General features: G+C 46.5%; 1 protein-coding gene across 1 annotated transcript in view; it reads left to right on the top strand.

Moving 5' to 3' along the window:
• DSCAM (DS cell adhesion molecule) overlaps positions 1 to 26,776 on the top strand; it is a 653,261-nt gene that overhangs the window by 608,860 nt on the left and 17,625 nt on the right. The window contains exons 28-31 of the mRNA XM_057696448.1: positions 7,548 to 7,578; positions 14,397 to 14,512; positions 17,839 to 17,988; positions 26,376 to 26,573. Of these exons, the coding sequence (XP_057552431.1) occupies positions 7,548 to 7,578; positions 14,397 to 14,512; positions 17,839 to 17,988; positions 26,376 to 26,573 (495 nt within the window). The remainder of the gene's footprint in view (positions 1 to 7,547; positions 7,579 to 14,396; positions 14,513 to 17,838; positions 17,989 to 26,375; positions 26,574 to 26,776) is intronic.

Below are 26,776 nucleotides of genomic sequence, written 5' to 3'. Positions count from 1 at the left end.
AAGGTGCGCATCTAGGAGCCCAAAGACACTTGGACTCGAGGTAGACTTGCGTAAAGGTGGCCATGACATGGATGCGTTGAGCTCCTGTGCGTGCAAAGGGTCCCTGATGTTCCTTAGTGAAGGGGTGGGAGGCGGTCCCCCAGAGACTTCATTGCCCAGCTAGTAAATGCCGAATCTGGGGCTTAGATGGGATCAGAAGCCTCTACTCTGAAACTTTAGATCTTGGCTTTGCCTCTATCTTCCTTCTTTTCTTCCTGCCTTCCTTTCTTGTTTTTATTTTGACTGTCATTTTTTTAAAAATCATCCTTTCAAAACTTCAAATGTGTTATGGCAGAACTAAATTTTTAAAAAGGGTTTCTATATCTGAGAGTGGGGAAGCAAAGGAACCGTGGGGTGGCAGCAGGGCCAGGCCAAGGGCAGCCGTGGGGTGAGGGATGGGGGGTTGAGGGGAGGGGGTCGGGAGCAGGAGGGAGACCGTTGGTGTCAGCCCTGGGCTTTGCCGTGCCCGCGTGTTCTATTTTGTCCGTGTTTGTATTTGCACTTTTCTGAGCTGGCAAGTCTATATGGTTTTCTTTCTGGGACATATATTTTGTCATGGTTTGGGTTTCGGAATCAGTTTTCATTGGAGCTGTTAATTGGGAGTCCTACTTGTACTCTTATAAAAATGTAAATGCAGGTTTTATAGCCCTTAGGAAAATAGCTACTTCACAAGATCCCTTTCAGATGCTGAGAAAGCAGGGATTGCTGTGAGGCAGCTTGCAGATAAGAGCTTTTGAGAGACGGTAAAGGGGGGGAAGCTGCTGCTCCCCAGTTGGTTTTATGTTCGGTGGGTGCGTCTGGTGACCGCCCGGTAGAGGTATGACCCGGAGCAGATGCCATGCCGTTCACCTAACCGGAAACTTGGGATGTGGCTGTGAACGAGAGGCCTCTTTTATACAGAAACGTCAGAGCGTGTGCTCAGGAACGGCACCGCTGCTGTGCTGGAGGCCTGAGCTGCCTTGTTGATAGGAACCCTGCACGCCACATGCACACCTCCCGGGAGTGACGGTCCACAGACAACACAGAACCAGGGAGACCGCGTCGTGGTGCCTCTTCCCGAGAACTGGCGGAACCCCGTGTTAACCGGCAGGGTGCTAGCATTTTCCATGCTCTCTCATCTTCCTTTTCCATAACTCTTTACTACACACTATCTCACTTTATTTAGTCTCTTAATAGCTGTGTGAATAGGTGCGAAGAAACTTGACGTTGTTCTACTCTATTCTGCTGACATGAAAACTGAAGGGAACTTGGAAATCACACATCAGTTAGGGGAGAACTAGCAGGAGAGCCAAGATCACTGCTGTCTACCCAGTTTTCTTTCCGTGAAACTTCTTCGGCTTTGGAACATTCAAGAAAGAGTCTGTCGCATCCATATGAAACTAGCTTAAAAAGATGTATCAGAAACATGGAATTAGAAGATATATTAATGCAGAATTAAGAGTGACTTTATAATTTTATTTTATCAAAAATATTTGGTTTATTTATTTTTTATATCTATATTCACTACCTCTCAGGCTCTCCTATATTAAAAAAAAAAAAAACAAAACAAAAGGATTCCTTCTCGTTTGCCTGTCTTTAACTTACTGCCCTCCTCTCCACTTCTTTTCCCCACTGAATTCCTGAGTCTTCGATACTCAGCTACATTGTGTCTCACCTGCTCCCCAATCCTCAGTCTCACTGCGTCCCCCACCACTCAATTTAAGAGTTCCCCCCTAGAGGCAGCTGACCAGTTCCCTTCTGATCCCCACACTCTCCTTCGGTTATCATCTTCTAGCCCTTTTGGCACATTCAGAGTGTTAGCACATGTTCTTTTTCTGAAACTGATTTTTTCCATCTTTCAGTATCACCGGGCTACCCTGGTAGTATTTCTCCATCAGCTCCCAACCCAAAAGAAGAAGAGGCGGCACAAAGCCCAGGATGGATACAGAGAAGTAGCTAGGGCTTTAGGAAAGGTGTCACAAAGTCTAAATCTCAGTCTGAGCTGAGATGTGTGGGGGAAAAAGACGTGGCAGACAACACAAAAGGCTGTGGAGCTGTGTTGGGCAAGAGGAGAAAGAAGACTTGAGACGATGTTCTCATCTTAACAGATGGCAGGTAGAAGAAGAAGCATTCAGCATCTGTTTGACTTTGATGTGAACCAAGAGAAGTGCTGTTCAGACCAGAAAATTCAGAACAAGAATTATAAAAAAAAGGAAGGGAGAGTGGCAGGAGGAGGGGGATTCAGAGAAAGGAAGGGAGGGAGGGAAGGCAGGAAGGAAGGCAGGGTGGGTGGGAGAGAGGGAGGGAGGGAAGGATGGAGGGAGGGAAGGCAGGCAGGCAGGCAGGAAGGAAGGAAGGAAGGAAGGAAGGAAGGAAGGAAGGAAGGAAAAGGAAAAGGTTAAACTCAGGTTGTTCACCTGAGAAGATAATCAAAGCTCCCTGATTACTTACACTGATTTATTCTTTCAAAACCTACTACCTTCTAGTTGTCATTGGGGGAGGAGAGCGGATGCTGCATGAAGTCATCTTCCTAATCCCTTGCTGTAAGGGAAGCAAACCCTGTTTACAACGATCTGTTACACAGACTGCAAATGAGAGCTCGCAAACTGTGGGCACCAGTCAATGCTGTGATCAGCCACTGAAAGGGGAGTTTTTTTTCTCGCTGGAAAGATTAGGGAAGGTGTTGTGTGGTTCCCATCCCTAGACTCTAAAAGATATTATTTTAAGATTCTGAAGAAAATGTTTCCAGACACAGTCCCAAAGACCTTTGTAGATTGTCTCTGAACAGATTAGAGGTACTAAGAAGTACACTCCAGGGACTTCTCTGGTGGCGCAGTGGTTAAGAATCCGTCTGCCAATGCAGGGGACACAGGTTCGATCCCTGGTCTGGGAAGATCCCACATGCCGCAGAGCGGCTAAGCCCGTGCGCCACAACTACTGAGCGCATGTGCCACAACTACTGAAGCCCGGGATCCTAGAGCCCATGCTCCACGACAAGAGAAGCCACGGCAATGAGAAGCCCATGCACCACCACAGAGTAGTCCCCACTCTTGCCACAACTAGAGAAAGCCGGCGCGCAGCAATGAAGACCCAACGCAGCCAATTAATTGATTAATTAAAAAGTATAGTCTATACCCATTTTCAAAAACAATAAATTCTAGAAATTAAAGATTGAAATAAATTAGGTTATAGAAAGGATAGTCTGTGAGCAGTCAAGGCAATGATCGGAGTCGCCTGGACGGAGCCCATTTGCACTCTGACGGGGCTGATTGGAAAGGGAGGACCAGGCTGTCGTGCCACGACTGAAATACGGACAGGCTAGGGCGATTTTTTGAGACAGCACAAATCCAGGTGGGAAAACTACTGTATTAGAGGATGAAAAGCTGGAACCGAGGAGATAAAATATAATAGGGACACTTGTAAAGTCTCCTGTGTAGGTTGTGAGAATTCACTTACAAAGTGTATAATGAGTGCTGTGTTCTCACCAGTGGGTGAGAAAGAGACTCTCAAAAAGGTACCAGTTTCTGGGCTCAGCCTCATTTAATAAAGGACAATAAGAAATCACATCTTCCATAAGAGAGACCCAAGTAGGGAATTACCTAGAAATTCTGCCATCTGAGAAGTGGTTGAGAAAATCAGAGAATTCAACCTAGGAAAGAGAACACTGAAGCCCAGCTACCTGGGACATGGCCGCTACCTGGAAATATTCTAATGGCTTTTCAGTGTCTCCAGAAGGTGCATTGTTATACCCAGGTAGAAATTACACCAAGGGATTTCAACACAAGAGAAGGAAGCGGTCACTCACGATTAACTGTTCCTTAGGAAAAACTGTATGTGGCTTTACTGTACCAGGGACTGGGCTGAACCTGGAGATAAAGGCCAAAGGCCCAATAGAGAGACAGCATGAAAACAGAAAGTCACAATGCAAGGTGTGAAGGCTGTGCTGAGCAGAGGCAGAGACGCTAGACAGGTGCAGAGGTCCTCGGAAGTCCAGGGAACCAGAACACCTGCTGGGCTTGGGAGAGTGTATAGAGCAAGTCACGTCAGCGTGGGAAAGTAATGGCAAAGTAAGGCCTGGAGGAACAAAGTAACGGAGGTCTCAGTGGAAAATGCAAGAGCAGGAAACTCAGAGAGAGGGTTGGCGGTCAGAAGTGAGAGGCGATGGAGGTGGAAAGACAGCTGGGGCCAGCACGGGAGGCTGGTACCCTGAGCCAAGGAGTCCTGCTGGCAGTAAGGTTCCTTTGAGAGCTTCAGAGCACAGATGCCACCCAGTGAGGGGTGTGTATCGGATCCACCGCTCTTCCTGCAGTGGGGATGTCACTCGGGAGCTGAGAGTCTGGAGCTGGGGAGACCAGAGCGGGAGAGGCTGATGCACAAATGAGATTGAACTGAGGAGAGAGCAGAGCCAGCGACCAGGGAGATGTGCTGAGTGCGGAACCGTGAGCAGATGTGGAAGGCAGGTCGGTGGTGGGAGGAGAGATCGGCGCCCTACGTGCAGCAAGGACCTCGCCCTTCCCTGGAGCATCCCATGGCCCTGGCTCATTTTAGCATCTGTCCAGGGCGCTGTGGAAGGGATTCAGACATTTGTTAGGAGGCTGATTTGAAAAGTCTGTAATGCTCTTAAGATACCATGACTCCATGATTTTTAAAATATTATCTTACCTTGTCCCAGATTCCTTTTCACCCCTGAAGAGAAGTGGGTCAAAAATTCCATCTCTCTTTCTCCTCTCCCTGTGTGAACAGAAGACCCCGAGCCCACCTCTCCCAACCGGATGCAGGATTCCAAATCTGTCCCCCAAATTACTTTACTATGTTAAAGGATTTGATATGTTTGAAGCTAGACATCTCAGCCTTCACCCAAATTGCTGCTTCCAAGTCCTTCTAGACAACTGTTTCTGTCCCCTGTGTTACCATATACCCAGCCCTGCGTGTCCCAGACCCTGCCATTTCTCTGGACTCCCCACGGTCACTCTGCCTGTCCCCCCCACACCCAGTACGTCCCTGATTCTTGCAGGTGCCCTCTGTCCACGGTCACGTCATCTACTCCCTGCCCCACCCCCCACTGCCATCAGGCCCCTCCCGCCGGCCCCCCTCCTGGGCACTCTAGATTGTCTGATTAACGCTGAGTTATGGCACCTGTACCCGCTCCCCGCCACCTCTGCCCACCTTCCTCCACTTCCCACCTTGGCCCAGGTAAAGCGTCCAGATTCCAGCCAGTGATGCAAAGTCGCTTCTTAGCTCTCTAAAATTTTGGCCATCCCCAGTTCCCTGCCACCCCGGAAACTCCTCTCTGTAGTCAAACAGATGACCCCCTCCTAGCTTCCTGAAGGAGCTCAGAATCCCAGCCCACGTGGATTCTGTGCCCTGGAGCACTCTTCGTGTTAAGAGTCCATGGCATGAGTGGTCTGCTCCTCTGTGTGTCCCTAAGGATACGACACGTATCCCCCTCTATGTAAAAGGACTTTGAGGATAGTGATTTAAAAAGAGTTTGAACCAACATGCTTCACTTATAATTTCCTGTTCAGCTGCAGTGAATAACTGAATGCATCTGGATCCCATTTTACTGGTTTCCAAAGGAGGGCACAGTAATTCCCAGGCAGAGACTGATATTAAGGGGACACGGGCTAGCATCCTAAAGTAACCAGTGCAATCCAGATTCCTAGCACTGGACCCCAGCTCACAATGTACCCACTTCCCAGAAGACATTCATGCCTGGTCCCTGATGCCAACCGTGCCATCCAGACCCCATCACTGTGCTTAAAACTCCACCAGCTCTCAGCTTCCTCAAGGGGGAACTCACAGAAGAAGTGAGTTTCCATGAACATAGTATTTCTCACAATTTCAGATGGGTCAGAAGGAGGAAATAGTGGCTAAGACAGAAAGAGAAAGGGATCCACTATAAGATGGGAAGCGTAGACCAAAATGGCTTTGGGCACCCGAACGTGTGGATGAAGATGCCTGCTAACTGGGAGACATGGAAAAGTTGCAGTTAGAGCATGTCAGTACCGGTGGGACCTCTGTCCTCACTCATGTGATGTTGCCATTCTTTGGCACATTGATAGAAGAAAATATCATAAGAGAGAAAACTGTGATGACTAATTTCAGGAATAGAAAAAGAATGATGATTATGGCAGGACAAGAAATGTCCATTCTGAAGACATCTGAGTCTGAGTTTCCTTCAGATTGTGAGGTGAAGCACAGTGGAATTTCTCCCTCTTTTTTAGAGTATTGAACTAGCCGGTGCTTGGTTGTTACATAGAGCTAATTAATCCCAAGCTTCTGGCATTTTATATATATATTTACTCTGCAAGTGTTAAATCATTCAGGAAGAGAAGCAGCTCATCATATTTACTTTGTCTTTGCAGATAAATATAAAGCCATGAGCTGAGAAGTTAAATGCTGTTTTGCTTTCTTTGCTTTGCCATGTGGGTGGAGTAAAGGGAGCTGTTTCATTTCCCAGACCAAACCCATCTGTGTACAAACCTGGGGCCTCACTGCAAGGTGGGGACTGGCGTGGCTGACTTGAAGAGCTGAGCTTTGGTTCACGGGGTGCCTGCCCACGCGTGGCTGTTCCTGTGACTGTCCACACCTCCCAATTACAGCACGCTGCTCCCCAGCATGAAAGCGAGCGCATTCCCGTGCCAGCCCCCAAAGATGAAAGTACTCCAACAAATGCATTGCTTCACTCGCTCACACAGACGGCTGAACCCATTTCCAGAAAGTTCTGTTCACTGAACACTTCACATCAAGGCTTTTTAGAGAGCAATGAAAGAAAAACATAATGAAGGTCTTTGCATTCTAAGAAAGGAAACATTCATTTCTGCCAGGACAAAATGTGTAAAAAAGAACAAATTATATTTTAAGGGAAATTAGAATTTCAAAGCAATGCCATCAAAAAAGTTAAAAAAAAATTTTACATCATTTTTAGCCAGGATTTCTTTTGTCAGGAGTGCTAACCAGGTCTTGGTAAACAATGTCCTCAGAGAAAAGAAATAAAAGTTTTATTTCTGAGTTTGAAATAAACATCTGAGTTTCCAGACACAGTGATAGGCCATTTATATAATTCTTTGATCAACCAAAGGGATGCATAGCTCTCTAATAATGACTTTTTTAAGTGATCATAAGTTCTTTTCATTTTGATAACAAAAAGAGTCGAATTTGTAGTATATAATGAATTACTTTCAAGATGTTAATTTTCTGACTTCTGAAAGTAAAATTTGGTTTTTGGAAAGTGGCAGATGAATAGGTAGGTTGTAATAAGACCTTTAGCAGATATCTGAGAATTTTTGTAGCTATCTTTTTATGCTACCTTTATGCGTATATGTGTGTGTGTGTATATAGATATATATATGCCTCATTTACAACAAATAAGGAATCCATACATTTTTGGTTATTAGTCGTGATTTCGATATACAGTTACATTTACAAATGGCTATTGTCATCTGATTCTGTAGAATATTTGTCATAGATGCTTCAGTGAATGTTAATGAGCTGCTTATCTTGTACTAATATTAACTTTCTTTCCCCAGATGCAAAGAGTTTAGCTGAAATGCTCATGAGGTAAGAACAAGACCTAGCATCCAAATAATCATGTTTAAAAGAACAATTGTCAACTTGCTTTGATGATTTCTTTTTTTGAATGACAGTCTGAAATTGATAGCCCATTTTCTGTTTGACATATAATTTTCATTCTATGAACCTAAATATCCATGCAATGCCTCGTTGGAGTCATAGATAATAAATAGTACGCACACCACAGGTAGTTTTCTACCTGTGGACTGGACTCAACCAGTAGCACGTTTCCCATTAACCCGAGAATAACGCGGCACATTATAAGTAAGTAGCTTCGGTTTTGCTTCCCCCAAATATGCCACTTTGAGGATGAGCTTTCTTCCTAACAGTTAGCCAGATGAAAAGGAAACCACAAAAGGAAATGGGTTCAAAATCGACAGACTGATCAAGAAAGATGCTCTTTGCCCTCGGCTCCCACGGCCCCTTCAGCACCCCCCCAGCAGAGCGCCCACCAACTTCTGCTGCAAATGTGCGATCTGTCTGGTCGTGGAGGTCACAGCCCATCTCATCCCGTGTTAGGAGGAACCAGGTCTATAGTTGCCCCGCACGTAACTGTTGAGTAGATGACTGACCAGGGGTAGTTGAACAAGTAAATGCATATTCACAGCTTGTATAGGACACCCCAATATTTGCATTTTATATTGTAATGATTAAACCAAGAGTAAAAGAGAATAATCAGAGTCTAGGAACCAGATTAAAAAAATGCCAGGGGGAATTCCCTGGCGGTCCAGTGGTTAGGACTTGGCGCTTTCACTGCCGGGAGCCTGGGTTAGATCCCTGGTTGGGGAACTAAGATCCTGCCAGCCGCAAGGTGCGGCGGAAAAGAAAAATGTCAGGGACCCTGATGGTGACCTTGATGTTCTCATTTTAGGGTGAGTAATGTAGGAGATAAAAAAGAATGGGGTGTAGGGTCTCTTCCCATCCCCTGCCCACCAAAGTTGGCTTTAACTTCCTCCCGCATCTTTGCATATCAAAGTAGTACTTTTGTTCTCCACAAAGAGTCATGTCCCATCACCAGAAGCTTTGAAGACCTGAGGCAGAGGTTGGATCCCATTGGCCTGTGGATTACATTTCCCACAGACGTCTTTGTCTGTCCATACTGTGTTTTATTTTTTTTCCCCAGATCTTTATTGGAGTATAATTGCTTTACGCTGTTGTGCCAGTTTCTGCTGTACAGCAAAGTGAATCAGCTGTATTCATACGTATATCCCCATGTCCCCTCCCTCTTGAGCCTCCGTCCCACCCTCCCTATCCCACGCCTCTAGGTCATCACCAAGCATCGAGCTGATCTCCCTGTGTTATGCAGCAGCTTCCCACTAGCCATCTATTTTACATTTGGTAGTGTGCATATGTCAATGCTGCTCTCTCACTTCATGTGAATTGTTGGAAACAGTTATGAGGGAATCAAGGATGACTCTGATAACATAGGTGCCATTTGCCGAGATTAGGAAGATAGATGCGGGATATGGACTTATTTTTTGTAGGGCAGAGGAAGGGGATGTTGATCAGAATGAAAAGACTTGTACAGGTCATGTTGAATTGGGGATGCTTTTTTAAGCCTCCAGTGAAGGTGTCAGATAGCTGGTAGCAGGAATCTGGGGCAGAGAAGAGCTCAGAGATGCAAATGGTCTGTAAAATATCTCCTTCATCTATCCAATCCTATCATGCTAGATCAAACTCGCATGAGAAGATTATGTAAAGCTATATGAAATGCCTTGAGACCATGCTCTGGAGCAAGTCTGTACTTGTTTGCTAGTGGTCACAAAAAAAGTAGCCAGACACCTGCTCTTGCGTTGAACAAATCTGACAAAAACATCTGGAACACAAATAAGCCAGAGTCATTTGATTTATACTAATTGTCTATCCAATAAAATACATTTTCTAATATAGTCTTAAAAATATGAAATTGTTGATGACATTTAAAAATCAAGACATTTCACATGAAACTGTAGCCTCCTGACTTCTCTTGAAAGTGCCCTGCCACACGGGGCACAGCCTCGATGACCACGGCTGTCTGGACCCGCATTCGACACCCTCTTCAGACTGGGTGTGTCCTGCTCAGCCAAGGGGCCCTGTCCCCTCCTCCACCCAGGTCTACCTCACTGATTTGTGCCCCAGCCTGGTTCCTGCAGCCGCACGTCCTCCCAGATAGCTTCTGGCCACTTCCTTCATGCACTCCCAAACTGTCAATCATGCCTCTGCCCAAAGCCCATGCCACCGGGGCCTGTGTTTTCTGACATGGTCAACATTGTTTCATCAGGGCAGTGTGGTATTAGCGTCTCTGCTGTCTTCCCTCCCTCTTGTCACGAACCCCAGGTAAGACATCAAGAAGCGTCCTCTTCCTTCTTTGTTTATAGGGCAGTTACCTTGGTAGAAAGACCACCTATTGATAAAAGCAGGAATCAGTCATGATATTTGCAGCTGATAGTTGCCAACATGAAATTAGGAACATTAAAACGAGTAATTACTCCCACATCAGGTATTTAAGGTGGTTTTCTCCCAAAGGAGGAAATGGATTGAAAAGGAAGAGAATTTTCAAACTCCTCAAACAGGGGGATTTTATGGGATTAATTGAGACGTAAAAGCGATGCTTTTATTCATGGAGGGTCAGTTTGATCTAAGCGTGGCAGGTTAACAGGCCAAGCAACAAAAGACCTTGTCCTCTACCTGGTCAGGGTGGGGCCAGCTACGTTTTGGATGTGGCCCGGGAAGTCAAGGCAAGTCAGATCTATTGGTGCAGAGAAGCCTGAGAACTGCTGGCCCTGTTCCTCACCACTGCTTCCTCTGGGACGGTGAGGACTGAGCAGGCTAGGACACAGAATCACAAACCTTACGCTGCCACCAGCTGGTTTTGTGATTTGGAGTACCGTAAGTCCCCTGCATACGAACAAGTTCCCTTCCAAGAGTGAGTCCTTAAGTCCAATTTGCTCATACGCCCAACAAAGTTAGCCTAGGTACCCAACTAACACAGTCGGCTCTGTAGTACTGTACTGTAATAGGTTTATGCTACTTTTCACACAAATAATACATAACAAACACAAAAAATAAAGAAAACAGTTTTAATCTTATAGTACAGTACCTTGAAAAGCACTGTAGTCCGGTACAACAGCCAGCATTCAGGGGCTGGCATCGAGTGAACAGGCAAGAAGAGCTACTGGCTGGAGGAGGGAGAGGAGGCGGGAGGTGGCAGAGCTGAAGGATGGTAAGTAACAGGAGACGGAGGGCCAGCTGCACGTTCACTCACCGCTGACATTGACGGAACACACGTTCACATCTTTGAAAGCTTGCAACTTGAAGGTTCCTAGGTAGGAGACTTACTGTACATCCTTTTCTCTCTGTGCCCTGCTTCCCTCATCTAAAAAGAGCAGTTGGAAATGGTTCCTAGCTTTATCATCCTGTGATCTAGGTGAATGTAACATTTATTGTCCTCAGGCTTCTCAGGAAAGGATCTGTATATTTCAGTGAGATGAGCTTCCTAGGGCCAGACTGGCAGCAGCAACTGCAGGACAGACAACCTGGAGCCCCCCAGGGGGTGCCCCCACTCTGCCACTCCCCTCACTGGGCCTCATGCTTCTGCATACTCATCCATCTCACCTGAGAAGTTCACTTCGTAGAGGAAAGAGAAGAGGGACTTCACCCACCACGCTCACATAGAAAGGGTTTTCCTTTTATATGATTAAGCAAGAAAAAATTTTTAAACATACCAGACTTCTCAGAGGTGAGACTGGCCTGCTCTAAGGTCCTAAGCAACACACGGTCAATGTCCAAGAACCAATATTCGTAAGAAAGCTAGTTGTAAGCTGTGAAGGGTTCAGACTGAGAGGGCAAGTTAGTTTTTTGATGTTTATATTTTTATACCCTTAGTAAAAAAGAAAAATGCCCACCCAACTATTATAATGAGATATCCTGATCCCCTTACAGTTGCTTTGCACCTACTGAATGTTCCATATCCTATCTGGGGAGGAAGGGTGATGCTATGCAGACAGCCTCATTAGTTTCTTTGTTTCTTTTCCCCCCAAAGCTTAAGGAAACATTGACTTTACAGAGTTGTAGCAACTGCATGTTATTTATTGGCTGAGCCCAGAAATACCATACACTGTGAACCAGCCTAAGCGCTCTGTCATTTTAATCAGACAACCAGATGGCAAATGGATGGTAGACGATTATATTTCAATAATAACTAGCTAACATATTTAGCATGATCCCACATCACATAAAAGATGCAGTTTTGCTTCCACGATGGAAACGTTCAGAATCTTTTTCCAGGTTACAAATGAGGTTTCTTTAAATGGCTTATTTTTTTTTTTTTTGAAGCTATTTTTATTTGAAGGTTTGCTGCTGTCCTGATGACTAATTGTTATAATTTTGGGGAATCAACCTTCACATACCGATAGATTATAAAATATAGCAGCACAGATTAAGATAAGGAAACAATCTCCTTGGGACCTGATAACCCTTTTAGATTGGGAAGGATGCTATTGCCCCCACAGCAAAGGCTCTGGGAGGTATGACTCAGCTTCCATTGTATCCAAATGTTACTCATTCAACAACCTGCAACAGATATTAATCGAGCACCTACTTTGGTCACGGTACTCCTCCAGGTTTCAGGGATATACAGGGGACAGAAGAGATGAAAATATCCGTGGAGGAGCTTATAGTCCATTGGCAGAGACGGCTAATAAACAAGATAGCTCAATCAAATTTGTGCTGGGGAGTGTTAAGTGTTGAGGAAAGAAACTGAATTGGAGAATGGGGAGTTCCGACAGCAGGGCTCCAGGGCTTCCGCGGAAAGATGGGAGGGAGGGGGCAGCCACGTGAGCACTGGGTGGGGGCGTGTGTCCTAAGCCAAGGAAACAAGTGCGAAAGAAAGGAGGAGGAATAAGCCCCTGAACCTCAAGGTTTTGGGGGGCATTTTCTTGCCTTCCTGCTGCAGGGCTTGGTAGCTTCATCCTGGGAGGAGGGGGCATTTACCTCCAGCTTTGAGTGTCCCTGTTCACAAAGTTTAATCATATTCTAAGTCTTTGTGCCAGTCCGCTTGCTTCCTGTGTCAGCCTGACAGCAGACGCCCTGTTGTTAAGGAGAGCTGCGCCGGGGTTCCTCACTGTTCATTGAGCAGCCGCGGACTGTCTCATAATTATTCATGAAGAGCAGAAGGGACGCGCTCACACTTCTATTTTTGGTGCAAGGACAAGCTCCGGTCCCTAGGGAAGTCTCGAAACAGATCTTTCAGATATTCACAGAGGAGTAGTTCCCCATATGTTTTTGCGGAAATAGAGCTTGTCTGACGGAACTGCAGCCCCTCAAGGCACCAATGCTTTTTATTTCATACAAGGATCTTTGCTTTAAAAACACACACACATGCGAATAAGGTGAGAACTTGGTTACGTAAATAATTTAAAAGCATTTACAGACCACGAGAAAAATTCAGGCCCAAATGTTCGAATCTGGGTTCTGCGTAACTAGCGTGGTCTAGCTACATAACCCAGTTACTCCTCTGCAGGGCAAGAAATCTGGTTCAAGATCAAGACCTAGGTAGGGCTGATGTTTTGAAAAGCTGCCATTTTCGTGGGCTGTTTTGTTTGCACTCGAGTGAAGAAAGATCCATTGTAAGGTATTCAGAATATTAACATGGACCTCTGAATGCAAACATTTAAAGGGCTTCCTGAGTGAACTTGACCTTCCGATTATTAACCACTCATCAACCACATGGTTCAAGAGTGAATGAGTCCTCGCAGATGAGGAAGGATCTGGGGCACCTGGCGAATGCTTGGTTGGAGCAAAAATCATCTGAGATTTTAGTGTGGAGACACCTTTATTGTTCTCCATCACATGTTATTAACACTGAGTGTGCCAGTGTTAATTACAAAGTCTTTCTTAAAACAGATTTCAGCAGTTAATGAGCTAGATTTAGGGATGCCATAGATGATAACATCGACTAAATTATCTGAATGCCTGCTGCTTCCTGGAGGGCGTTTCAGAAAATATTCTTAAATCTACTCAATTCTTATAATTCTGTAAATATTGAACAACCATTTTTCTAATGTGGGTTGCTAATTAAAGCTTTCATCGACTTTTTTATATTTTTGTCCAACATGCAGGTTTAGTTGTTATTTTTTGTTTTTTGATTTTTGTTTGCTGTGAGCTGTAACTGAATTTGATTATACCATGCAGTTTTACTACCTATCTTCATTTACTTTTAGGAGAGAGCTCACTCTAAGAGTAATTTTCTGGTACACAAATTTTGAGATAAATTCTTATAGTAATTGCTTTTTTTCTACTGTAAAATGTAATTGGGTTCGGAAAACTAAACTAATGTCAGGGAAGCTAACAAGGTTTATGATTTATTACTAGAACAAAAATAAAATGACTCCAGATATAATACAAATCTATTAGTAAAGCCCCATCCAGTGAATAATCAGTACATGTTTTCTCCCTTACTGTCATTGGAATAGCTCATATCTGACAAAAGAAAATGTTGTCGATTTAAGAATTTTGTGTGTGTGTGTGTGTTTCATTTGGCTTTTACACAAGAAATGGGAAATTCCAAAGTTTCTGTTGATAGAGGTAGAACCAATCTCCATTGACAGTGGCATTTTCTGAACCTCACAACTGACTGCTGAAATTTAATATTAATAAATATAATTTTAATGAAGGGAAAAAAGTCTATCGTGTACATCCCCCCCCCACACACACACACACAGGCATTCACATAATTAGATAATAAGCCAGGTTGGTATGCAAGCACATGTTGGGCTAATGTAACACTGAACTGAGTGTGTTAATGCATCCGCCTTTTTTACTCCCAGTAAGAATACCCGGACGTCGGACACCTTGAGCAAGCAACAGCAAACCCTGAGGATGCATATTGACATACCCAGGGCTCAGCTTTTGATTGAAGAGAGAGACACAATGGAGACCATCGGTAAGGTGTCCTATTTGCCACTTTGCACAATCTGGCTGCTATAGCCATGCCCTCTCAGCCCAAACCCTGAGCTGTGGGAACATCTTGAATGCTACATGAGCAAAGAAGTTAGGAGGTAGACAGTTGTCACTGAGGAGAGTAATAAGTGCCAGCAAATATGGGGGAAATTAACTTAGATAAACCACAGAGTTCACCTGAGAGGAGAACCCCCACTCTGACCTATGCTGGGTCTTTCCTGGAGAGGCTCTTGGTGCCGCTCCAAAGAACCAACATCTGTCATCAAGCAAACCAAGAAGGGCTGCACACAAAGACCCTGTCTTGGAAATCCACTTTATAAGCTCCTCCTCAACTCCAGTAAGGCCTTTATTAAAGAAAACTGTTCAGTTCTATAAACATCTTTGCTCAAGGCATCTTTCTCCACCCCTGGCACCCCATAAACATCCTCTGCAGGGCTGTGGAAAAGTCCTAGCTCCCCTGTTGCACAATCACAAAAGGGACGCCTGGGGAGCTTCAGTGGCCCGTCCACCCGGACCCCAGGTGTCCTGATTCCTTCCCGCCTCTTTCCACTCGAAGTCTGTTGTCCACACTGCCAGCCTAGATGGTTCTATTTATTCCAGAATCAGAGACTTCATATTTTCATGGCAGTAATGATCAGAATACCTGACATTTATTAAGAGCTCTCTATATGTTTGTACTTTTATAAGCACTTTATGTGCGTTACTTAACTTTCTCCTCCCAACCAACATAGGAAAAGGCATTAATTGGGAACTGGGACGTCGAGAGTTTCTGTATCTTGCAGGTCACACAAACAGTTAGGAGCGGAACCAGGGCAGGGGCCCTGCCTGGCCACCTGCGGCACCTTTGGTGACTGACTGTCACCTGCTTCCCTATCAACAGGCTACTTCCCAGAGCCTCTCGCCTTAGAAGTATGGCCGGTCCCCCCAGGACACATGGAAACAGACTCAGAGGCAGGTTTCCTAGGCTGCCCCTTTGTGAGCTTCACTCTGTGTTTGTTCTGGAAGACTTTGCTGGCACTTGGTCCCAGGAAAACCCTTTCCTGTGGTTTGGCTAAAACTCCCCGGGTCCTGGCATGTACCTCCTGCCAGGAAGGCAGTGCCAAGTGGCCAGATTGGGAGGACGCCTCGGCTGAGCTTTGTCCCCGCCCTGCTTTATTGTCTTCTAACAGAACAGCGGCGACAGCTGACCTAGTGCCTCCGAAATTCTGAGGCCTGGGCTGCCCTTGCAGGATTCAAGTTTGGTTCAGACATGACGGCATTTAGCACAGCTCGGTCGAGTCCAGTGTGACCTTCGGTCTCCCAAATGCTACCATGTTGTATGAGGACCCGCTACTCATCCTGAAATACACAAGAATTTTATTACTTGGTTCACCTCAGGGCAAGGATTACATTTCACTTCTCATTACCTTTTCTGCAGTGTATCTGGAGTCACTTTTATCGAACCCAGCGAACTGGACATTAAAACTAAGATTTCCTTTGAAACATCAGTTCAAAAAGTCAAATTGTAATTCCTCTGGCTTTATAATACAGTTACGACGTTTGCTAACTGTTCCTCACTAGACTTAGTCATTCTACCTGTAGCTGTTAAAATAGATGACAAGGTAGATCCTGGGAGTGGTATATCACCTCCAAGTAGCTCATCACTGCTCACCTAACACCAGAGAAAGGTCTGCCCATCGTTTCCGTATAATAACAACCCTCAGCCAGAGATGCCGCACATTCACTGCAGGGACATCCATCACCAAGGCCCACGTACCTCCCGGTGGTGCCTGACTGTTGGTCGATGGCATTTTCTAATTATTGGGGAAGTAGAGACGTGACGCTTTAAAATGCTCTGGGCTCTGCCTACGAGAATCCAATATGGGAGCACCATTCATTTCTAGCCAGAATGGATGGTCTCCCTCACAAACTGACAGGCACCCGGAATGTCACATTACAACAGGGAACCCAGCCCCGCAGATACTCTGACGTGTTCTCAGCAGGGCTGCGTGATGGAAACCACAGCACAGCTTTATGGGTGAAATTGAATGCAGATGTCAGGTCTCCGATACCAGGTCCAGTCATAAGAACCCATCTCCGTGGAAAGGCCGCCCTATTTGAGGGTGGAGGGGAGGCTGCAGTGCAGGACCCCCAACCTGGGCTGCATCCCACGCGGGGTGCCGGCAGACCTCCTGGCAGTCCTCCCTCTGTTTCTCTGCCAAGAAATTTTCCTCTAACTTCAAGAGGTTTTCCTTTCCTGCCAGAGCCTGAGTAATTGGATTTTGTAAGGTTCGTTCTGTTCAGAGCCTTTTTTGGGCACAGGAGTCTGGCTGTGTGGTGCACGACTTTCCCATTACTGTTCAGTGTCAAGTCCTGCTGCAGCGTGGTCCCGGCTGGCTGATAAACACACGACCATCACCCCAGCCTGCGGTACTTGAAAGTGTATGAAAAATCCATGCACGGTAACCAAAGTTTCGCCCGGAGCCAAAAAGCTCTTAGGGAAGTGTGAAAAGTATCACAACAAAGTAATGAAGATCAAAAAAGACAGCCAAATAATGACACAGCCCAACCAACCGCTCCTTCTCTTGAAATGCTCTGCATCCCTCTGCACCCAGGCTTCCCTAACCTGCAAGTCCTATGCCAGCAGCACCTGGGAAACCTGACAAGTGAGTCATTTCGAGAAGTCAATTATAGGATGCCCTAGAGTCGCTGACGCTGGGGAGAGGTGGGAAGAAAAGGCAACGACCTCAGAGCAGTTAACATCAAGGAATCAATAGTCTCTGAAGACGGGCCCTTCTCTTCTCCTCCCCCCAGGCCCCATCGTGCACGTTTGCCGTCTTTCATGTGAGAGGTGACCCCGGGACAGACCACCGCAGCGCAGTTTCTCTAGTTCCGCGAACAGCGCTTATTTGAATTGGCAGGCCCAACCTGGGCGATGCTGACATGGCGGGTGGTGTCTTGGGCGAGCGTTTAATGAACAAACACATAAACCCCAGGCTCCATCCACCAGACAGCCACCCCGCAGGCCTCCCCAAATCAGTGTTTGCTTGAGGAGAGGAAACCAAGCCCCAGGAGAGACGGGAGACCCTTAATCTTGGTCATTCTCTTTAATTCACGCTCCAGAGCCGGCCCCTAAGGATAATCTATGTTTTGCACTCTAGAGTAATTCAAATATAGGGTTTGAATATTTTGTTGTCTTTGCTGGTTGAGATGAGGTTGTTGTTACTGTTGGTATTAATAATGACGCCAAGTACCGAGGAGAGAGACAGCCAGGGGTCACTGAGCCGGGGACAACTGTGTCTGACTTCCCGTTTCTCCACTGTTCCACAGACGATCGCTCCACCGTCCTGTTGACGGATGCTGACTTCGGAGAGGCAGCGAAACAGAAGTCCCTGACGGTGACCCACACGGTCCATTACCAATCAGTGTCGCAGGCCACCGGGCCCTTGGTGGATGTTTCGGACGCTCGGCCAGGAACGAGTGAGTGGTCACACATCACTTAACTTCTGTGGGTGGTGTCGGTGCGGAGAACGCATCCACGCTCGGTGCCTGTGCAGCGACACGCGGGGCTTCTCGGTGCGATGCCTGAGAAGCAAGTAGGTATGTCAGCATCTTCGATGGCGACATTGAGTTCGTATTGTTTGATCTTAGCTGTCGTTAAAATTGTGTCAGCTGAAGCCAGTGATTCTTGGTATACTATGAAAGTGTGAGAAATTTCAGGTCAAGTTAATATTTTTTTATTTAGATAACACAGGAAAAAAAGAAGTTAGTTAACCTTAGTATCTCCTCTGTGCCAGGGTTGGGGTAGAAAGATGATATCATGTCTGTTATCTTTGCAACAACCCTGCCAGGTACCTACTGATACAGTAGATATTAGATCCCCCATTTTACGGATGAGAGAACTGAATCTCAGAGAAGTTAGGGAAACAGCCCAAAGCTGTACACATACTATGTAGTGAAATCAAGATTCAGCTGTGGGTCTGTCTGTCCTCCAAGCTTATACTTTTCTCCTGAACCACTGTTTGAGAAAAATATAGTTCTCTTTCATCTGGGGATTATGTTTGGTTTCGTTGTTAATATTTGGATCCATATTATATGGAAATTAATTACTGCAATGAAATTAAATCCCCTAATATGTATCTAGAGCTTATTAATTAGATATTCTTGTTCTTTCGTAATTGAAATTGTTCCTAAATCTCTTTAAAGTCCAAGAAATTGATGTCCTGATTATTATTTCTTTGGAAGCTTTGATGTCTAGCTTTTAAATCATCAATCACTCTCTGCAAAAATTTACATTCTTCGAGTAGAGTGCTATAATTAGAAAAATAAATATTATAATGTTTAGAGCTGTTCTTTATAAAGTCAGACTTATGAGGCATTTGTGAAATGCACTGAGCTTCGTGAAGCAAGCTGGTTGATTCCTAAATAGCATCGTAATATGCAGGAAAACAGTGCTAGCAGTTATTGAAATGCATTTGAAAAGTTGTTTTCCAGAACGTTCTAAAGGAGTCTGTTATTCCTCCCCTCTGTATAACCTCACGTCCTTCCTTCCCTGATGACATTAGCACATTCTGAAGACATGAATGGGGCGTGAGTGAGGACAAGCTTTGCGAAGGAGTGTGCAGGACGGAGATCTTTGCCCTTCAAAAGTGCACCCAGGTCTTTGACATTCTCTCCAGCTATGGGCTTTTCCATCATGATCTCCCTGGGGCCTGCTTCCAGCTACTTCGGGACACTGTACTGGTGGCTTCGGAAGGCCACTTGTGGCAGTTAAACCCAGGAAAGATTGCAGACCCCAGGGGACTTTGATGGATGGGTCCTTGACCTCAGCAGGCCTCTGTCCAGGTGAGAGTAGAAGTTAACGGAGACCTCAACAGGCTAGGAAAGAGGCAGAGGAAATGGGACAGAAGCCCCAGGGCGTGGCTCCCAATCTTCTGTGCGCATCAGAATTACCCAGGGCCCCTGTTTAAAATGCCCGTTCCAGGCCTCCACCTCCAGGGATTCGGATCCGCTTGGTATAGGGTGGGGCCTGGGAACCTGCATTATAGCAGCTATCGGGGTGATTCTGATGCTGGTTTTCCAGATTCCTCATTGAGAAACACTTCCCCAAGTGTTAGGCGTGTAGTCTGGGAGGAGGCGTCTGCCTTCATGCAGCCGTGCAGGAGCCTCAACCTGTGGGCTCACAGCACAGCATCCGTCCTGCCAGGTGAGAAGAACCTGCATGTCCAGCTCCTGCCAACGCTCAGCTGGCAGAGAGATGCACAAAATCTGGTTGTAAACAGTCGAGGCTGGAGAGGAGATGGTGAAACTAAAGCATGGGGAGACTCCTAGCTGCACGGTCAGCCCCAGAACAAGGGAACGCTGATCTGATGGCTTTCAGAATATCCACAGAGACTTGCTTCTGAGTCACAAGCAGAAGCTCTAACGAGTGAGAGGTGAGTGGCCTGCAGGAGGCAGACGGAAGGACCATGACTGTGTCTCTCTCTCATGGCTCTAACGGCGTAAGCACAGTTGGGGAGCTTTAAGAATTCCTTCATTCAGACTCAAAAGTATTCACATATGGCCCATGCTCAGGGGTGGGGGTACATCACAAAAAAAGACATTCGCTTCATCTGCGTGGAGGAAATCATACATGAAACAAGGAAGGAAAGTGGTTTTCATTCACAAATAAGTACGAAGAAAAAATAGAACAGAAGGAAGTGATGGTGAGTCAGCAGGGATGTGGGGACCAGGGGAGGGGCTGCTTCAGTCTAAGCCTCGGGGAAGACCTCCGCCGGTCACAAGCGGGAGCTTGCCTGCCAGGCAGAGGGAACGGGCTGGAAAAGCCCCTAAGACACGTTGGGGACAGGAGTGGGACCTGAATGGGAACAGGGAAGGCGGTTAGGACGGGCCAGAGATGCAGCCGGCCTGGCCTTGCAGGCCTCACGGGCCAGTGTCATGCATCTGCACCCCGTTCTGAGGGTGCTGGGACGCTCGCCCAGGGGTTCCCAGATGATCACATCCCATGGAAGCAGCTACAGCTTCGAGAAAGATGCTTCTTTCGTTTGTGATGAACTTCATTAAATAGTGTTTGCAAACACTCCGCAAATCTACTCAAATCCGTGCCTCAATCTCAAGTTCCAGAAAAAACAAGAGTTACTCGTTTAGCATCTGCAGAACGTTCTCCATTAGTCAGAGATTTCGGGATCACTGTTTTTTTTTTTTTTATTGGAGCATAGTTGCTTTACAATGTTGTGTTAGTTCCTGCTGTACCACGAAGTGCATCAGCTGTGTGTATTCACATATCCCCTCCCTCTTGGACCCCCCTCCCACCCTACACCCATCCCATCCACCTCAGTCATCACAGAGCACTGAGCTGAGCTCCCTGCTATACAACAGCTTCCCACTAGCTGTCTATTTTACATGGTAGTGTATTTATGTCAAACCTAATCTCCCAATTCATCCCACCCTCCCCTTCCCCCGTGTCCACCCGTTGGTTCTCTACACCTGTGTCTCTATTCCTGCCCTGCAAATAGGTTCAACTGTACCATTTTTCTAGATTCCACATATGTGCATTAATATACTCTATTTGTTTTTCTCTTTCTGACTTACTTCACTCTGTATGACAGCTTCTAGGTCCATCCACATCTCTACAAATGACCCAATTTCATTCCTTTTTATGGCTGAGTAATATCCCATTGTGATCATTTTGTTTCATTATATATTTCTCCAAAACCACATTGTGAGGGACGAAAGGCATTGCACTGTATTTGGAAGTGGAAGTGCCAGGTGCCTCGCCCCAGCCGATGAGCACAGAAGTCGAAGCCTTGCACTTTCTGCAGCCCAGCCTCCTGCTGGCTTCTTGAACCCAGAGCTTGTCACCTGGGCCCAGGTGTTACACCTGCGTCCCCTCGGGCCCCCGGGGCAGGTTCCTCTCCCGGAGATCTGGCGCATTTGTGGAGATCGATTTATAGCCTGTTTCCTCAGCTACCAAAGACATTCTTATTCCATTCTAATTTTGTTGTCATTGTAGGAAATTTTTATTTTTAAGAAGAACATCTAAAATATGTTGCTTGCACGTGAGCACAACTGTTCCACAGAAGTTACGTTTCTGAGCATCACATTAGAGTTGCAACAAATTCTTATTATGACGGTGGGAGAAATTGTAACGATTTGCTGTTTCTGTCTTTCAAGCTGTGGAAACACATGCCGTGACTGTGTCCACGGCTCTGTTCACGTCCTCGTCTCTCTCGTGGGTTAGGACACACTTGGAAGCTGGGACTCTGTTCACGCTGGTCGCCCCAGCTCCTGCCAAGGGGTCCAACACACAGAAGACCTTCAGTAAATACATTTAAATACTAAGCAACCGTAGATATACTTGTGTCCGAAGTTCTGAAATCAGAGTAAAGGGGATGGAAAAGGAAGGACGTTCGCTGTTTTCAATAGGAGTTGGGCAACCAGTTTCTTCCCTCTCTTTGTTCTCTGTTTCCTGAGACATCTGATCAGGTGTGTGTCTGTGTCTCCTCACCCAGTTAGCAATGGTTCTTTCCACGTGTACACAGTTGGCCCCTGGGACACTGTAGAAACTTACCAATGAGATCATTACCTTGGAGAACTTAAACCTTTTTAGTCACAAAATGTGCAAGGGTACAAAGACATGTGAAGTGATCGGTGTTAGATGTGCCCCGGGTTTGTTTTGTTATGTTTACCTGGACATCATCCATCCATCATCACTTATTCATTCGTGCAAAGAGCATTCATCAAGCAGCCCTGGTACACGCAGGGCTGGACCAGAAAACAAATACGAGATATCTCCCATCCTCACCAGTTACTACCAGTGGGTGCCTTTCTGCATCACTGGCATTCTCCCAGTTTTATGATTTTTCATGGTTCTTTTCCTGGTCCAAACTCTCTAAATTGAGTTTCTAGGTTTCCTGGTCCACCTACCACATCTCCTGTCACCATCTTCATTAAACAGGATGCGCTCCATCCTGTGTCGGGTGTTTGTCACTCAGGAGTCATGGGCTAAGCTCCAGATTGGCTGGTCCCTCCCACATGCCTGAGGTGCTGTAGCTCGGTAATCTCACCCACGGCTCACAACGTGCTGACAGTGAGCCAGGCTGTCACCACCGTCCCAGAGAGGAAGGCGCTGGGCACACGGACGAGGTCACAGCCCACAGGTCGTGAAGCTGGGCCTGAGTCAGAGATGCTCACCCCAAGGCCCCGCTCTCAACCCATCCATGCGGCCTCTAAGCAGAGGCGATGCTTCTGAAAGGACCTCCAGGGACGAAACAGACTTCACATGTGTATTGAAAAAGAAGAGCTTACAACACGGATTGAATCTTGCTTGTTGGGACTTTGAAGAAAAACTCACACTCTGTCACTCAGGATGGTCCTCAACACACTGCTGGAAAATACCTGATGGTGGTGAAGAGCGTCCAGTGTATGATGAGCCCTTGATAAATATTTGTTCATTAAATGATAGGAATGTTCAGCTCCAGCCCCCCACCCCCCGTTTCATCCTTTCTGTGGAGAGAACGGGTAAATTCCTCATGCAAAGCCCAGGCCTCAGCATCTGTAAGATATGAAACCAGTAGCAGGGGAAGAAAGACGATTATACATGTGGCATGCTTTATAACCCTGTTATCCACCAAATCCTCTCTTATCCCAAGTTCAGGATAATTAAAATAATCTGATTCAATGGGCAGAAGCTTAATTCAGGTTCAGATCCGATGCTGAAAGGCCAAGAGTTATTTATATCGCTTACCCCCTAATTCACTGGGTGTTTAGCAAGCGTGATGCCCCATCACTAGATTTTATTTTTATTAGGATGTTGGGGACCCCAATAAAATACTTTCCATGCAGGGGCAGTAAACCCCAACATTTATTTGGTTAATAGAGTAAATAGGAAGAGCTACAAAGAAGTCTGCCGAGTAGAATCCAAGTAAAATTTTTATTTTTGCTGCTATGTCAGAAACTATCCTACAGAAAAGTTCAGTTCAGGTAGCAAATAGTTCCCAAAACCTGATAATTAAAAAATGTGTCAGCTCCCGAGTATTCCACCTACTGAGACAATTTTGCCAGTAGGAGGCTTGCTTAAAGCAGAACGAAGTGCAATTCAAGGAAAGTGATATCATGACCTATATTCCGAACATTATCAGGCCACGGGTAAAGCTGTCCTTATCTAGGGAAAAAAAAGGGGGGGGGGGACGGGGTGGGGGGAGGTAATGGACAAAATTAACTTGCAAAGACTTCTGGCTTGAATAGTGCACCTTGACCATGGAACTTCCCAGATAGGGTGATCTCAGTGGGTAAAGGGGCTGTGGGTGAGCTTGACGGGAAGAATCACAGGTGAGGGTTTGGGGAATTTGAGGAAATTGTGTGCAGGAGGTGAGGCTATCGAACCGACCCGCTTCCCACAAGCATCCACGCCGGGAGGAAACCTGATCCACAGCTGTGCTTACAAGAAACTTAAAGAAGAATAAAAATAAGAACCCTCAAAACTTATGTAAGGGACCGGGTAATTTTCTGGAGAAGATTCATTAGCATTTAAATAACAAGCTCCACTATGTAAGCTCCACTTATCACGTCCACAGTGCCTGGAAGACATTTAGCCTCCTACCCAGGAGAATGTTTTTCTATCTCTTTGAGGACCTCTCTCCTAGCATTTCAGCAGAGAAACCCAATTATCATGCATACCTTGCTGTCCAGAGAGCTTGGAGCTCCCGCATAACTCATTTATATTCTAATCAAGGCCCCCAAAAGCCTTCCAATAAAGTCTTCCTTGGAATTTTGCAAGTAATGGATGAAATGTGTCTGAAAATCAATGCCCCTGAGAATTATGCACCAAGACGGAGCATTTCGATGACCCATGAAATCTTAAAATGTATTGACTGAGCTGCCATCTTTCTGCTTCTCTCCGGCATGGCAGAGTGATGGATTTGGTTCAAAGTCCGATAACTAGAAACTTACAGAAAGGAAAATCCTCCGTTTGCAGAGAAAGTCATTTCACCATTTTCAAGTGTCATGTCCCATGACCCCGCATGGAATGATAAACGAGCTAGAGTCCTGCAGACACCGTACCAGGACTCTTGGGTGTCAAGGGTGAGGACACGCATGGCCAAGTAATGGGCCACCTTGGACCAACAAGTGGGGTCTTGGGCTCCATTTTTGTCACTCAGTAGGTCTGTCAGTTCTCCTCTCTGAGCTTCTGTTGCCTCCGCCATAAAGTGACCCTGGGCTACGTGTCTCCATCCCAGGAGGTCTGTGTGCCAGGGACCACGGCGGGCTCTGTGGGAGGATCAGAGGATGAACACCCTTGGCCCCTGTCCTGCAGAGACTCGCAGACCCAGGAGAGCACATAGTGAGTCCGTGTCATCAGGCCACAGCTTGTCCCTCTCAGTTTTGTTCCTCTGAAACTGCCCCACTAGTGATAGGTGGTCAGTGCAGACCACTGTGTTTAGAAGTGGCCAGATCATTTTTGAAATATAAGTGCATAAAATGCCTCTTTGGAAAGCAGAGAATTCAAAAATGGCAAAGGACTTTATATGGCCTGAAGGCTGAAGCTCCAGAAAAATCATTCCAGGTAACTGAGCCTCTCCCCTTTTCCACGGAATTCTAGAAAAGGCAACACTGCCAACTCCAGTGTCCTGTTGGACCATCTTTTCTCTTAGCCAAGAGTTGAGCTAAGAACTCAGTCCACCCCCTTGACCTCTTGCCTCTGTTTCCAGATTTAGAGACAATGAAACCCATCTGGCTCCAACCTGTGTGTCCATAAACCTCTGTGTCTCTGAAGGTGGGAGACCTGTGACATCCAGATACGCACTGACCCCTTTGCTCTCCATGTTGAATAACCCAAGTCTTTGTCACAGTTCAGACAATTCCATTGAAGAGATTCTACCATATGCAAAGGAATAAGAGATCCTTCAGGCAAAAGGCGATCTTCCCTCTTCCCTCTGCTCTAAGAACTTGCAATTTAATTGATGAACAAAAGTCGTACTCGAGGTAGCAAGTCAATACAAGACGACAATCTATACAGGAGACAACTGCTTGCTTTCCTGAGGCCGCTGTAACAATGGACCACCAACTGGGGGGCTTAAAAGAAAGAAATTTATTTTCTCACAGTTTCACTAGCTAGAAGTCCAAAATCAAGGTGTCCTCAGGGCCCTGCCCCCTCTGAAGCCTGTAGAGGAGGACCCTTCCTTCCCTCTCCCTAGTTTCTGGTGGTGGTCTCCGAGTGCCTCAGCCCAGCTGCAGCCCTCCGGTCTCCGCCTCCGTCACCCCACAGGGCTCTCCCCTCCTTGGTCAGTCTCCTCATCGTGTAAGGACACCAGTCATGTAGGATCCAGGGCCCACCCTACTCCTCTGTGCCCTCATCTCAACTAATTACATCTGCAGTGACTCTGTTTCCAAATAAGATCGATCTGGGGTTAGGATGTGGACATATTTTTGGGAGGACACAATTCAACCTGTAACAACACCTTGAGGTAACACTGTAGAAAGGAAGCCACATTAGGGCATATTCGTATTAGCTGAACTCTCTCCTTTTACAAAAGGTGGTGATTCTCAGGAAGTTTAAGTGATACAAGGGGGTCATTCAACTATTAAGAGCCAAAAGCAAGATTCAAATCCATGTGAACTCCTGAGTCCAAATCTGATGTTCTTTCCCTACACGGCTTGTTTAAGTGCTTAAGCATCACATGAATGTTTCAGACCATAGGGGAGAGGAAACCAGTACTCTGGACTGGGGTAGTCAGGGAGGGCTTCCTGGAGGAGTGAGCCATGCCAAGTGGGTCATAGGGCTGGGTCAGGAGAACCCCACTTAACACCGTGATCACGGCCGATACCCTCCTAGAGACAAACACAGACCTTGTTCTGGTTCTTCCCAGATCCCACCACCAGGAGGAACGCGAAGGCCGGGCCCACGGCCAGAAACCGGTACGCCAGCCAGTGGACCCTCAACAGACCCCACCCCACCGTTTCAACACACACCCTCACCACCGACTGGAGGCTGCCGACGCCCAGGGCCGCGGGGTCGATGGACAAGGAGAGCGACAGTTACAGCGTCAGCCCCTCTCAAGACACAGGTAGGGCATGCGTGCCTCCTCCTCTACCCCGGGACGAGCAGGGCCCACATCCTGGGCTCCAGGGCCCGCCCTGTTCCCTTTCAAGGTCACTTTCAAATCGCTAGACCAGGCACCTAACAGGTACCGATACAGCTGTGCTGCATTGACCACGTCCGGGGTCCAGGGAATGCCACAAAGCGAACCAAAGGAGTGTATCCTGCAGG

This window comes from Hippopotamus amphibius, chromosome 10, assembly GCF_030028045.1.
Source record: "Hippopotamus amphibius kiboko isolate mHipAmp2 chromosome 10, mHipAmp2.hap2, whole genome shotgun sequence".
Lineage (NCBI taxonomy): Eukaryota > Metazoa > Chordata > Mammalia > Artiodactyla > Hippopotamidae > Hippopotamus > Hippopotamus amphibius.
Note: the sequence above shows the minus strand (reverse complement) of the source record. Positions and strands in the feature narration are given on the sequence as shown.